At 44.1% G+C, this 12,500-nt stretch overlaps 2 protein-coding genes across 2 annotated transcripts in view; one reads left to right on the top strand and one right to left on the bottom strand.

Annotated features, from left to right (window-relative positions):
• The first annotated feature begins 470 nt into the window (after nt 1-470).
• On the top strand, nt 471-3,829 carry ptgesl (prostaglandin E synthase 2-like). Its single transcript, XM_044027036.1, has 7 exons — nt 471-817; nt 1,291-1,476; nt 1,602-1,657; nt 2,035-2,187; nt 2,275-2,475; nt 2,545-2,662; nt 2,929-3,829. The coding sequence occupies exons 1-7, from the start codon at nt 509-511 to the stop codon at nt 3,046-3,048; spliced, it is 1,143 nt and encodes a 380-aa protein (XP_043882971.1). The 5' UTR covers nt 471-508; the 3' UTR covers nt 3,049-3,829.
• Nucleotides 3,830-4,085: 256 nt separating this feature from the next.
• tmc2b (transmembrane channel-like 2b) overlaps nt 4,086-12,500 on the bottom strand; it is a 15,122-nt gene continuing 6,707 nt past the window's right edge. Inside the window, exons 7-20 of the mRNA XM_044027037.1 lie at nt 12,232-12,338; nt 12,050-12,148; nt 10,488-10,630; nt 10,263-10,410; nt 9,240-9,434; nt 8,684-8,863; nt 8,003-8,161; nt 7,305-7,433; nt 6,338-6,405; nt 5,776-6,015; nt 5,045-5,170; nt 4,845-4,923; nt 4,489-4,618; nt 4,086-4,392 (exon numbers count right to left, since the gene is read on the bottom strand). Of these exons, the coding sequence (XP_043882972.1) occupies nt 4,175-4,392; nt 4,489-4,618; nt 4,845-4,923; nt 5,045-5,170; nt 5,776-6,015; nt 6,338-6,405; nt 7,305-7,433; nt 8,003-8,161; nt 8,684-8,863; nt 9,240-9,434; nt 10,263-10,410; nt 10,488-10,630; nt 12,050-12,148; nt 12,232-12,338 (2,021 nt within the window). The 3' untranslated portion in view covers nt 4,086-4,174. The remainder of the gene's footprint in view (nt 4,393-4,488; nt 4,619-4,844; nt 4,924-5,044; nt 5,171-5,775; nt 6,016-6,337; nt 6,406-7,304; nt 7,434-8,002; nt 8,162-8,683; nt 8,864-9,239; nt 9,435-10,262; nt 10,411-10,487; nt 10,631-12,049; nt 12,149-12,231; nt 12,339-12,500) is intronic.

Genomic DNA, 12,500 nt, shown 5'->3' with positions numbered 1-12,500 from the left:
ACATTGGCACAGTGCGGTGATAGAATGAAAGACTATACATTTTTAAAAAAAAATCATTTTTAGCCCAAGTTTAACAAGACACGGATCACATAAATTTGTCAGAATAATTTGTGACATAATTAAAATCTCTTAATGTAAAATAATAATAATAAAAAATGTATTTGAGTTACTTATTTACAACAAATAATTTCACCTTATTTCGTGCAAAGAAAACAATAAAATAAATTCAATAAATAAATTAATTTAGGGAGTAGAGGAATTGAATTTAATCAAGAATTCACTATTGTTTAGTTTTTATGTCATGACTTTATTTTGCATATGATCACTGATCTTCCATCGTAAAATCAAACCGTGGTCCCCTGTTGTACCTTTGTGCGCCAGCGGAGGGCAGCACACACGCACACACACACACACACACAGCCTGACAGACAAAGCTCAGGGAAAACCACCCCTTTTTGCTCCTTCCTTCTTCGCGGTGCATTGTGGGACTTTATATATAAGCACCATCATGGCGGTCTCCTACAGCAGAGCGGGTCTCAGTAAGGTCAGTCGGTGTCTTCTGGACTCTGCGGTTCGTGTCCTGGGATATGGGGGCACCCACGGGTCCAGGAGGGCTTTCGGTACCGGCGGCAGCGGGTTCCGGTCCGGGCTGCTCTCTCTGCGGGCAGGAGGAGCAGGAGGAGGCGGCAGTGGTAGTCGGTGGCTCCGCTGTGCCTTCCTCCTCGGTGGAGGAGTCGGTCTGTATCAGACTGTGAAGCTGTCTGTGCGGCAGCAGCAGCGGCGTCTCCTGGCCGCGGAGGAGGACACGAAGACCGCGGTGAGTCTGTGCTCACCTTTACCTGAGCTGCTGCTGCTGACGTCATCTCATTCAACACTATCGAACTTTATTAAACCGACCTGAGAAAAAGAAAGAAAGACACATTCACACGCGTTGTCACAGTTTACATGAACGTACATTCATTCATTCATTCATCACCTGGAGACTGACTGAGTCTGACTTCATTTAACTCAACTTAAATCTGACTTAATCTTAACCTTTTGTCCTCACTTGGACAAACCATCCACGTTTGACTTTAAAGCTGGAGTAGGTAACACTGACAGTATCTGTGTGTGAATGAGTGAGTGAGTGAGTGAGTGAGTGTGTGAGTGTGTGAGTGAGTGAGTGAGTGTGTGGTTTACAGACTTCAGTTTCCTGTTGGAACAGTCTGTCTCTGAGTGAGATTAAGACGTGAACATGTTCTTAAAGATATGGTAGATGTTAAAGCTGGTGATTTTGGATGCTTGCTCCAGGTTCCAGGTCCAGGTCTGAAGCTGACCCTGTACCAGTATAAGACGTGTCCCTTCTGCAGTAAAGTGCGAGCCTTCCTGGACTTCTACGAGCTGCCGTACGAGATCGTGGAGGTGAACCCAGTGATGAGGCAGGAGATCAAGTGGTCGACCTACAGGAAGGTGCCCATCCTGATGGTGGACGGCGTGGTGAGAGGACATTTAGATTTCAGGGAAGTCATTCATGTATTCATCAGTAACTCACTTCCTCTTGATTAAAACATTATTTTCCTGGATTCACTGACTGGTCACAAGTCGTTTCTCTTTTGTTGCAGCAACTGAACGACTCGTCCGTCATCATCAGCTCCATCAGGACTCATCTAATCAACCAGTGAGTTACTGTCATTGAAGGTCAGGTCAGGAAAACTCTGGGTAACGATGTGTTTTCATCTTACACCACTTTTTATTACAGTATTCATGTTGATGGGTTCTTATTTCTGCCACTAGAGGTGATTTGTGACATCAGGTCGTAGAATGTATTGTTTAAGTTTGTGTCTCAGAGAGAAAAGCAGTGATTTTAGCTGCTGCTGCTCCTCTGCTGCCTCGTGTGGTCACTTGGTGTCACTGACGTCAATCTGAACGTTGGATTTCAAACACTGAAGAGACAAAATAAGACATTTGAACTCAGTGTGTGTGTGTGTGTGTGTGTGTGGTTTCCTGTTGGAACAGTGAGATAAAGACGTGATGGTGTTGTTAAATGTCGTCCAGGAACAAAAGCATGTCTGACATCATTTCCTGTTACCCGGAGCTGAAGTCGGTGAGCGACAGCGGGAAGGAAGTGACGGAGTACAGTAACAAATACTGGCTGATGCTGAGCGAGGACGAGACGGCCGCCATTTACCCGGAGAAGGGGACGCAGAAGTGAGTCCACTGCTGCTCACACACACACACACTCACATGTGATGTGTCTCACGTGTCTCTCTCTCTGCTGTCCTCTCGTGTCTCCAGAGAGGAGATGAAGTGGCGTAAGTGGACGGACGAGTGGCTCGTCCACCTCATCTCTCCTAACGTGTACAGGACCAGCGGCGAGGCTCTGGCGTCCTTCGACTACATCGTCCGCGAGGGAAACTTCGGCTCTTTTGAAGGTTTCTTTGCCAAATACGTGGGCGCGGCGGCCATGTTTGTCGTCTCCAAGAGGCTGAAGAGACGGTGAGTGTCAGTCATGTGATCGAGAGTGTGTGTGATCGTGTGTGGTCACGCGTGTTTGTGACCACACAGACACAACCTGCAGGACGACGTCAGGCAGGACCTGTACAAGGCCGTCAACGAGTGGGTGTCGGCCATCGGCAAGAAGAGGAAGTTCATGGGCGGAGACTGTCCCAACCTGGCCGACCTGGTGAGCACACACACACACACACACGCTGATCAGTGTTGGTCAAACTCTGACGACGTTTTTGTCCACAAACCAAAAACAGTTCAGTTTTGAATGATTTCTTTGTTTTTATGGAGCAAAGAAACCAGAAAATATTTACATTTAAGGAGCTGAAAAAACAGAAATCTTGATTTGAGATCATGAAACAAGCTTCAGAGCGATTCATCGATGATGGAAATAGTTGTAATAGTTGATAAATGGAGTGATTGTTTGTGCTTGTTTTCCCTCAGGCCGTGTTCGGCGTCCTCAGAGTGATGGAAGGTCTGCAGGCGTTTGACGACATGATGAACAACACCAAAGTCAAGTGGTGGTACAGACGCATGGAGCGGGCCACGCTCGGCCACCACTGACCTCTGCTGGTGAACCGCTGCAGCTGCGACAGGAAAGCATCAGTGAGATTTTCACAATAAAAGCACATGACTGTGTTTCTGATGCGGTCATAAGAAAAATAAGGAGAATTCTGCAAAAAGGTAATTTTTGCACATTTCCAGGAACTGAAATGTTTTCTGGGAAAATAAAAAGTGTGTTTTGGTTCTGAAGTTTGAGACGTGATTGTATTAAAGTGAAGATTTGAAACAGCGCTGTTGTAATTAAAACAATTAAAAAGGTCTAATATGCAATAATTATTAGTCACCGAAGTTTAACATGCAGGTGATTGTTTTTAAGGTTGTCACGGCAACAGCCCGAGTCACTTCTCATCCTGATTCATCTATTGTCGTTCAAACTCTGGAAATGACTTCTTTGTTTCATGGAGCAAAGAAACTGAAAAACCACAGAAAACTGATTGTTATCAAAATAATTGATGAATCATTTAGTCGTTCTTCTCTGACTCTGAGTCACAGGCGTAAACTACACTAAGGAAGGCTGCATACCATTTAGCTTCCTGACGTGAGTGGTAACACTTTAGACTTTAATCTGACGACACATAATCCCTGAAGCAAAGACTCGACTCGGCCGTCGTTAAACCTGTGATTTAAACGCGTGAAGTCGTCTGTGACGACGACAGTTAAACAAACACGATGAAAACAAACAAACCAACCAAAGTGATTTTATGTGAAATCCAGATTCAGTCTGAGGACGGATCCAGGATCAATGAGAAGCTGCAGAAATAAAAAATGAAATGATAAATCACGAATCTGATGTTTGACTTTCTTTAGAATGATTTCATCTGTAAACCACACACACACACACACACACACTAAGTTCAAATGTCTGATTTTGTCATCTTTTCAAATCCTTCGTTCTGATTAAAATCAGTGACACAAAGTGACCACACGAGTGTGTGTGTGTGTGTGTGTGAGTGAGTATATTATGGTTTGTATTTTCAGGAACCACAGGACAAATCCTGCTCAGTTAGAATCTACAGAGTTTAATTCCACGTCAGCAGATAAATATAAAGAACGATCATCTCCACAGATTATTTCCTTTGTACAAATGTTCACGTCGTGGTAAATCCTTCAGTCTCTGGATCTTTAATTATGGAGGACGTCCTCGTCCTCGTCCTCTTCCTCGTCCTGGGCCGGGTTGAGGTACTCTGGCGATCCCTGGAGGTCCAGGTCTGGGTCCTGGTCCGCGTGTCACCGGTGCTCTGGGGTTTGAAGCAGCCAGAGAAACGTCTTTCTGCAGGTTCACTCCCTTTCCCGCCGCTCCGGGCCTGGTTTTAGTCGACTTGCCTCCTTTTTCCACGACGACTTCTGAGGACAGACAGGTCAGACAGACAGGTCAGAGTGCGACACAAAATGACTGCCAGCACGTGCAGTAAAGCAGTGTGACGAGTGTGTGATGGTGACCAGGTGGAGGCTCCTCCTCTTCGATGGGAGGCGGGGCCAGAGACTTGTTGGGCAGCAGGTCCTCCAGGTCCTTCATCACCTGGTTGGTGCTGTCCTTGTTGTTCCTGCGGTTCTTCTCCTCGTCTCGAGCCTGAATCGAATGAATGAATGAATGAATGAATGAATGAGAACTGAGGAGGCTGCTGGAATATTGATGTAAAGATTTACATTTTTATTTTAAAGCACTATTACTGTATATATATATTATATATAAAAACACAGTTGATCTGTAATAAAACAAGGAAGAAGGGAAGATTCATGTATGATATCATTTGAAACCATCTCTGTGTCATGTGTATGTTTCATGTCTCACTGACCATCTGCATCTTCCTCTTCAGGTCGTTGTTGGCTTGTTGGTAACCTTTAGACACGGCGTTCAGGTAATAAAGGGCCAACCTGTGATGTCACACAACACACACCAGTGACGTTTAAACATTTCCTTTGTCAAATACTTCAATATTTCCACCAACAAACACTGATGTCACCTTAAATGTTAAATGTAGAAAGTGACACGTACACCATGAGGAGAACAGCGGGCATGATGAGTCCTGGGTTTGTGGCATAGCCAAAAATGTTCCCTATGAAAGCAGGGAGATCCTGATCGATGGTCTCCATGACAACGTCGTACATCTGCGCCTGACCACTGGAGAAAAAACATTTACAATGCATTTAGTATGAGAGGGAATACTGTAGCTGTCATTAACCTTGTCTCTTTCTCTCCCTAGTCTGTGTCTTTCCTTCCTTCCCTCTCTCTCTCTCTCTCTGTATTCTCATCATGCAGGTTGCAGGATCCAGATCCAGTTTTCGAGGCTACCCACATCATCACCATTATTATTCTGCTATAATTAAAAGTCGATATCATTAACTGTATAAACTTGTAACCTGATACAGTTGTTGTGTATCTGCTGCTGGTCTCTCTCTCTCTCTTCTGTCTCTCCCTCATCTCCCTCTTGTCCTTTCTCTCCCCTCTCTCTGTCCCAGTGAAAACATTCCACAGTGTTTTCACTGTGTTTTCACTGTGATTCCACTGTGTTTTCACTGTGATTCCACTGTGTTTTCACTGTGATTCTACTGTGTTTTCACTGTGTTTTCACTGTGATTCCACTGTGTTTTCACTGTGTTTTCACTGTGTTTTCACTGTGATTCCACTGTGTTTTCACTGTGATTCCACTGTGATTCCACTGTGTTTTCACTGTGTTTTCACTGTGTTTTTCACTGTATTTTCACTGTGAATTCAGAGTCACTGACCTGAAGGGGCCGCAGTCAAAGGACGGAGGTAAAGTCATGATGGTGTAGACGACGGGCAGCAGACTGAGGAAGAGCACGAGCAGCAGCAGACCCATGTAGAAGTTATTGGAGCGTGACGCCTTGAAGACGCGCTCGTGAGGGACGTTACAGGACATGACGGCCCAGCACTGGTAATACATGGACGTCAGCAGACGCAGGACATTCATGCCCACCAGACCCGGAGCGTAAAACGCCCCCATCCTGTCCATGCGGATGAACACATGAATGACAACCATCAGCATGAAAACAATAATGATAGCCAGTTAGCTAATAGTTAGCTTTTACCTAGTGTGATAGATAACTTTGAGATAGCTACATGATATAGCCAGCTAATAGCAAGATAAATGAATAGGCAGACTGTAGATAGCGATTAGCCAGCTAGCAAGAGAGATAGATAACTTTGAGTAAGCCATCTGGCAAGCTAGCTAGCTAATAGCACGATATATAGACATGTGAGTGATACAGAGCAATACAGACTAGCTAGCTATTAGCTAGCTAGTGAGATAGAGAGATAAATATTCACCATATCATTCCTTGATTAAAGATGAGTCCGAGGACATTTCCACTTATGTCAAACTCTCCATATGAAGGCTGATGAAAACAAACGTTAGCTTCCATTAATTCATTATTCATTCATTCATTCATTTATTTATTGAAGAGTGAACAAATATTTAAACACATTAAACTAAATCTGTACATGTTCTGATGATCTACGCATTTTTATTCTGTGTTTTTTGAGATTTCAGGGCGGAGCTCTTCTCTCTCTCTTTTTAACTTAGAAATTTAAAGAGCTTTAGTTTCATTTTAATTTCACGGGAAACATACGTTTACATTGAAAAAGCATGTGTAAACATATGTTTACATGTACAGAGGACAATGTATAAAAGTGCTGCTGTGTTTACAGATATCAGCAGCGTGTGGGACTGTTGTGCTTGCTCTGTAATTACATTGTCTGTGCGGTGTCGTCTTTCTCACTGTGTTGCCAGATGTCAGTGTGCGGTGTCAGGTCAACACGAAATCCAACACAAACTGTGCTGTACTCACACATTAGGTTGTGTCAAATAAGGACCAAGTCAATCCACTGTTTAATCTGCAGCTGAATAATATGGCTCCACAGTAATGTAGATAATAATCTGGCTCCACAGTGATGTCGATAATAATCTGGCTCCACAGTGATGTAGATAATAATCTGGCTCCACAATGATGTAGATAATAATCTGGCTCCACAGTGATGTAGATAATAATCTGGCTCCACAATATGTAGATAATAATCTGGCTCCACAGTGATGTAGATAATAATCTGGCTCCACAGTGACGTAGATAATAATCTGGCTCCACAGTGACGTAGAGGAGGACTTCAAGTACTAAATACACATGTATGTTTTGTTTTGTTTTGTAAAAATATAATTGGATCATATTCATTCTTTAATGTGATATTAAGCTGTTCATTAAATGTAACCAAACAAACTAAAGCAAACACAAGAACTCACAAATCCAGCCTCCAGGTCCCAGCACCAGCAATAGTTGAGGAAGCGGACGATGACGGCTCGCGCAAAATCACCAATCAGGATGGTCAAATACGTCACCTGCACGTCCGACACGATGAGCTTCACAAACTCCTACAGAAAAAACAACAAGTTTCCTTTCACCACAACCTGTCCTGGCAGATGCTGCACATTTCTTCATCCTCTCTATAATACTGTGAAGAGCTTTGAGATCATACATGTTGTTAAATGTGTCGCTACACAAATAAAATTTGATTTGATTTTCACAAAAACCTCATCAGATTTGAACAGAACGCGTTATATGTATGTAGAATGAGACTAAAGTTAATCTGGATCTGATCTAACTCCAGATTAACACGGTTCACATGTGTGTATCTCAACGACATCTTCACAGGATGAATGTTGTTATGTTTATGTGAGATGGAAATAACTATAAGCAGGTCAGTTCTTCTGGATCCATGTGAACATGTCAGGTGCTGGTGTGTTCACGTGTCTGTGTTCTCTCAGTGATCTGGTTATGATTATCTTATAATAACATGACATATGTGACTGTGTATAGTTCATCATTACTGTCACTATATCAAATGAACTTGCTATACTGTGGTTTTATTACATCCCTATAATAAGTGTATATTTATACAGTATAAGTGTATATGTATATTTAATGAATATAAAGTACTGACTATTCCGACTCCAGTCTCCCAGCACGGTCCTCTGATGACGTCGGATGGATCCACGTCAGGAGGAGGAACATCTGTGGTGTTGAAGTGGAGGCTGTAGTTGGCGTAATATTCATTCAGCAGCCATTCAGTGTTGTTCTTGATCACCTGCTCTCTCTCCAGCTGAACAAGAGCGCACACACACACACACACACACACACACACACACACACAGATCAATATCAGTTTAATATGTGATTAAAACAAACAGCAGCTGCTTCATCCTGACTGAGCCTCGCTGGTTCACTACAGTCATTCTTTCTTCCCTAAAGTCATATTTTCACTTTTGCTTAAAAATTCAAGGTTGAAAATGTTGAAATAATAAAAAGTTAATTTCATGCTCACAAGAAAAATCAGATGAAACTGTGATACGATGATAACGAGGCTCAGGAATCAATTCAGGCTCAACATTCAACCAATCACATTACACCTCACTGGTCATGTGACGCTCATGCTTAGTTTTTCCTGAATGATCAAGATAATGTTCTCCTAAAAAATGAAAATGTGTAACTGAATTTGCAGGAGCATGTTTTCATTAAAAATGTATTTATTCATTTTCTTTTGTTTTCATAACATGAAAAAACACACAGATCAAACAAAAATCAGCTGTTATTCTTAAATCATTCCAAGCGTCACATGTCGAACCTTTGCCGTGACTTCATCAAACAGAGCAAAGAGGAAAGTGTAGAGGTTTCCCAGGAAGAGAGCAAAGATCCGACCCAGCTGCCACTTGAGAGCGATTCGAGGATGATAATCTTCCAACTCAGCGATGGTTTCAAACAGAGGAGGACACACCAGTCCCAGCAGAGACATCACAAACTCCACCTGCATGCAGAGAGAAGACCGAGCGCCTCCTCAAACCTCAGCTCCACCATACAAACGTTCTGGTGTTCTTGTGTTCAGGTGTTCAGGTGTTCAGGTGATGTTCAGGTGTTCTGGTGTTAAGGTGGTGTTCAGGTGGTGTTCAGGTGTTTTGGTGTTCAGATGTTCAGATGTTCTGGTGTTAAGGTGGTGTTCAGGTGTTCAGGTGTTCAGGTGTTCTGGTGTTCAGGTGGTGTTCAGGTGTTCTGGTGTTCAGGTGGTGTTTTGGTGTTCAGGTGGTGTTCTGGTGTTCAGGTGGTGTTTAGGTGTTCTGGTGTTCAGGTGGTGTTCAGGTGTTCAGGTGGTGTTTAGGTGTTTAGGTGTTCTGGTGTGAACTTGCCTCGTTCTTTTCAAACCAGGACAGTTGAGCATCGTCCATCTCAGCGAACTCCTGAGAACGTTTCACCACAAAGTAGATGAGATATCCACTTCCTCCCAGGCAGCACAGGATCATGAAGTTTGCCAGAACCCGGAGGAACCTTCGCAGGTGGATGTTCTCATCTTTCTGGTTCTCCTGTTCATCCACGATGGATTCCTATGGTGAGGAGAAACAAAACAGACAACTCAAACAAGACAGAAGTGAGAGGACATCAAAGCATCCACCAACTGACTGACTGCCAAATAATGAGCTGTTCAAAGCATCCACCAACTGACTGACTGCCAAATAATGAGCTGCTCAAAGCATCCACCAACTGACTGACTGCCAAATAATGAGCTGCTGCATCCACCAAACTGCCAAATAATGAGCTGCTCCATCCCAACTGACTGACTGCCAAATAATGAGCTGCTCAAAGCATCCACCAACTGACTGACTGCCAAATAATGAGCTGCTCCATCCACCAACTGACTGACTGCCAAATAATGAGCTGCTCAAAGCATCCACCAACTGACTGACTGAGCTGTTCAAAGCATCCACCAACTGACTGACTGCCAAATAATGAGCTGCTCAAAGCATCCACCAACTGACTGACTGCCAAATAATGAGCTGCTCAAAGCATCCACCAACTGACTGACTGCCTGAGCTGCTCAAAGCATCCACCAACTGACTGACTGCCAAATAATGAGCTGTTCAAAGCATCCACCAACTGACTGACTGCCAAATAATGAGCTGCTCAAAGCATCCACCAACTGACTGACTGCCAAATAATGAGCTGAGTGCCAGTGTCTGTTGGTGGATGTATAGAATAGCTAAGATATAGAGAACAGCTCATTATTTGGCAGTCCGCCTCCTCTCTTTCAGACAGTGTCTCACATCATAGATTATAACTTACAGACCTTCTCGTGTTCCTCATGTAAATCAGACTATTTGATTGTTTTTAAAGATGATATCCAAACACTGCTACACACACACACACCTGCTGACCTTGAAGCTGGTGGTGATGGAGGCGAACTTGTTGTCTGCAGTTTCAGGATTTCCGATCAGATAATCCCAGCTGGTGAACATCTTCCAGCTGAAGGTGAACTCTCCTTCCTCTGCTCCGTCTCCTCCTTCGTTTGAGTTACGAGCCATTCTGAAAACAAACATGAGAATATGTGTGTGTGTGTGTGTGTGTGTGTGTGTGTGTGTGCGTGCGTGTGCGTGTCTCACGTTCTAATGACGACCATCAGGCTGTAACCAAAGATGCCAACGCCCACAAGCAGGTACGACAGCGGGAGTCTGAACTGCAGCAGCCCGATGGTTCGCTTGTGGTCGTAGTAACCGTAGAACAGGAAGGAGTATTTACAGTAACCCTGTTACAGTCCACACACACACACACACACACACACACACACACGACAACTGTCAAGTTTGGTGGAACTTCTGGAAAAGTCTTCAGCTGTATTTTAATTTTTAAATCAATCAAATAACCAAATGTTTTGATTATAAAAATCTTCCATATCTACGGGGACATCGAAAAAACAAAAACACTTAACATTTCTGGTGCACATGAGATACTTTCTCGTGCCAATCTCAGAATAAATAAAACATTAATAATATACAAACTTTCAAACTGTCAGGTCGAAACGTTTCCATTAAAAACAAAATAACGGGTTAACAACAAATCTATGGATCTAATGATCTATCTAATGACAGCGATGTCAGTGGATCATCAGTACAGGCCGAGGTAACGCTGCTCTGCCCCACGCACTGTACGCAGCGAGTGTCCGGTGGAGGCGGAGCTGATCACCTCCGATACCGTCGCTGCCAAACTATAAATACATCGTATCTTAATACACAAACCACATTTTTGAATTGTAAATGACTCATTTCACGCCTGAAATGATCTTAAAACTGCGTTCGCGGACATCACACGCGCATACAATACTTTCTCGTGCACCAGAAACGTTTAGTTTTTTGGTTTTTTTTCGATGTCCCTTTAGGGGACCCGTACATATCTGGTGAAGACGGGTAAAAAAAAAAAGGTGTGGTAACACAACGTCAAAATCTGTCTGACTGATCATTAGTTAGTGAACCAGGAGGAAAGGATCATCTTGTTGTGACCTCCGCTGTGACCTCTGCTGTGACCTCTGATGTGACCTCTGCTGTGACCTCTGATGTGACCTCTGATGTGTGACCTCTGATGTGACCTCTGCTGCTGACCTCTGATGTGACCTCTGATGTGACCTCTGCTGAGACTCTGACTCTGCTGTGACCTCTGCTGTGACCTCTGATGTGACCTCTGCTGTGACCTCTGCTGTGACCTCTGCTGTGACCTCTGCTGTGACCTCTGATGTGACCTCTGCTGTGACCTCTGATGTGACCTCTGCTGTGACCTCTGCTGTGACCTCTGCTGTGACCTCCGCCTATGGCCTCTGCTGTGACCTCTGATGTGACCTCTGCTGACCTCCATGACCTCTGCTGTGACCTCTACTGTGACCTCTACTGTGACCTCTGCTGATCTCCACTATGATCTCTGCTGTGATCTCTGCTGTGACCTCTGCTGTGACCTCTGCTGTGACCTCTGATGTGACCTCTGCTGTGACCTCCGCTGTGACCTCCGCTATGACCTCTGCTGTGACCTCTGCTGAAACAAACACGTGTGGAACCTCAGAGAAGAGTTTCCTGGATCTAGTGCTGGTTCTGGTTTCGGTTGGTGTATGGAGTATTTGTTCACTTGAGGTCATTCAAGTTTGACATAAACTGAGTCAGACTGCAGCAAAGAACCTCACACCAAAGTCAAAGAGGACAGAGAAGTCCATGGCCGTGGGCTGCTCGTCCCGGGGGACAGTTTTCCTGGGAATGGCTCCATAGGGAAGACCCATGAGGATCTGAAAACACCAAAAACCGGGTCTGTTAAATCAGCATAATAACAAGTATCTGTAATAAAAAGGTCATGAGCTGAAGGTCGTACCTCGGGAAGAACCACCAGGCCGAACATGAAGCCAAACAGAACCAGGTTCAGACCGTACATCCAGCGCAGGAAGATGAAGTACGACGCCACGGACGAGCCAAAGTGACCTGAGGTTCAACAGAAGCACAACAAGCTGCACTCACGAGTCCAACAACAACAACAACAACAACAACAGCTGCTGACGCTTTATTTTGAAAGTCCACGTTGACTCTCTGTGTGGAAATAAGCAGCAGTCGTAGGTTTTTGTTCCTGTTCTTCCATCAAATCTT

Source organism: Solea senegalensis, linkage group LG5, assembly GCF_019176455.1.
Source record: "Solea senegalensis isolate Sse05_10M linkage group LG5, IFAPA_SoseM_1, whole genome shotgun sequence".
NCBI lineage: Eukaryota > Metazoa > Chordata > Actinopteri > Pleuronectiformes > Soleidae > Solea > Solea senegalensis.
Note: the sequence above shows the minus strand (reverse complement) of the source record. Positions and strands in the feature narration are given on the sequence as shown.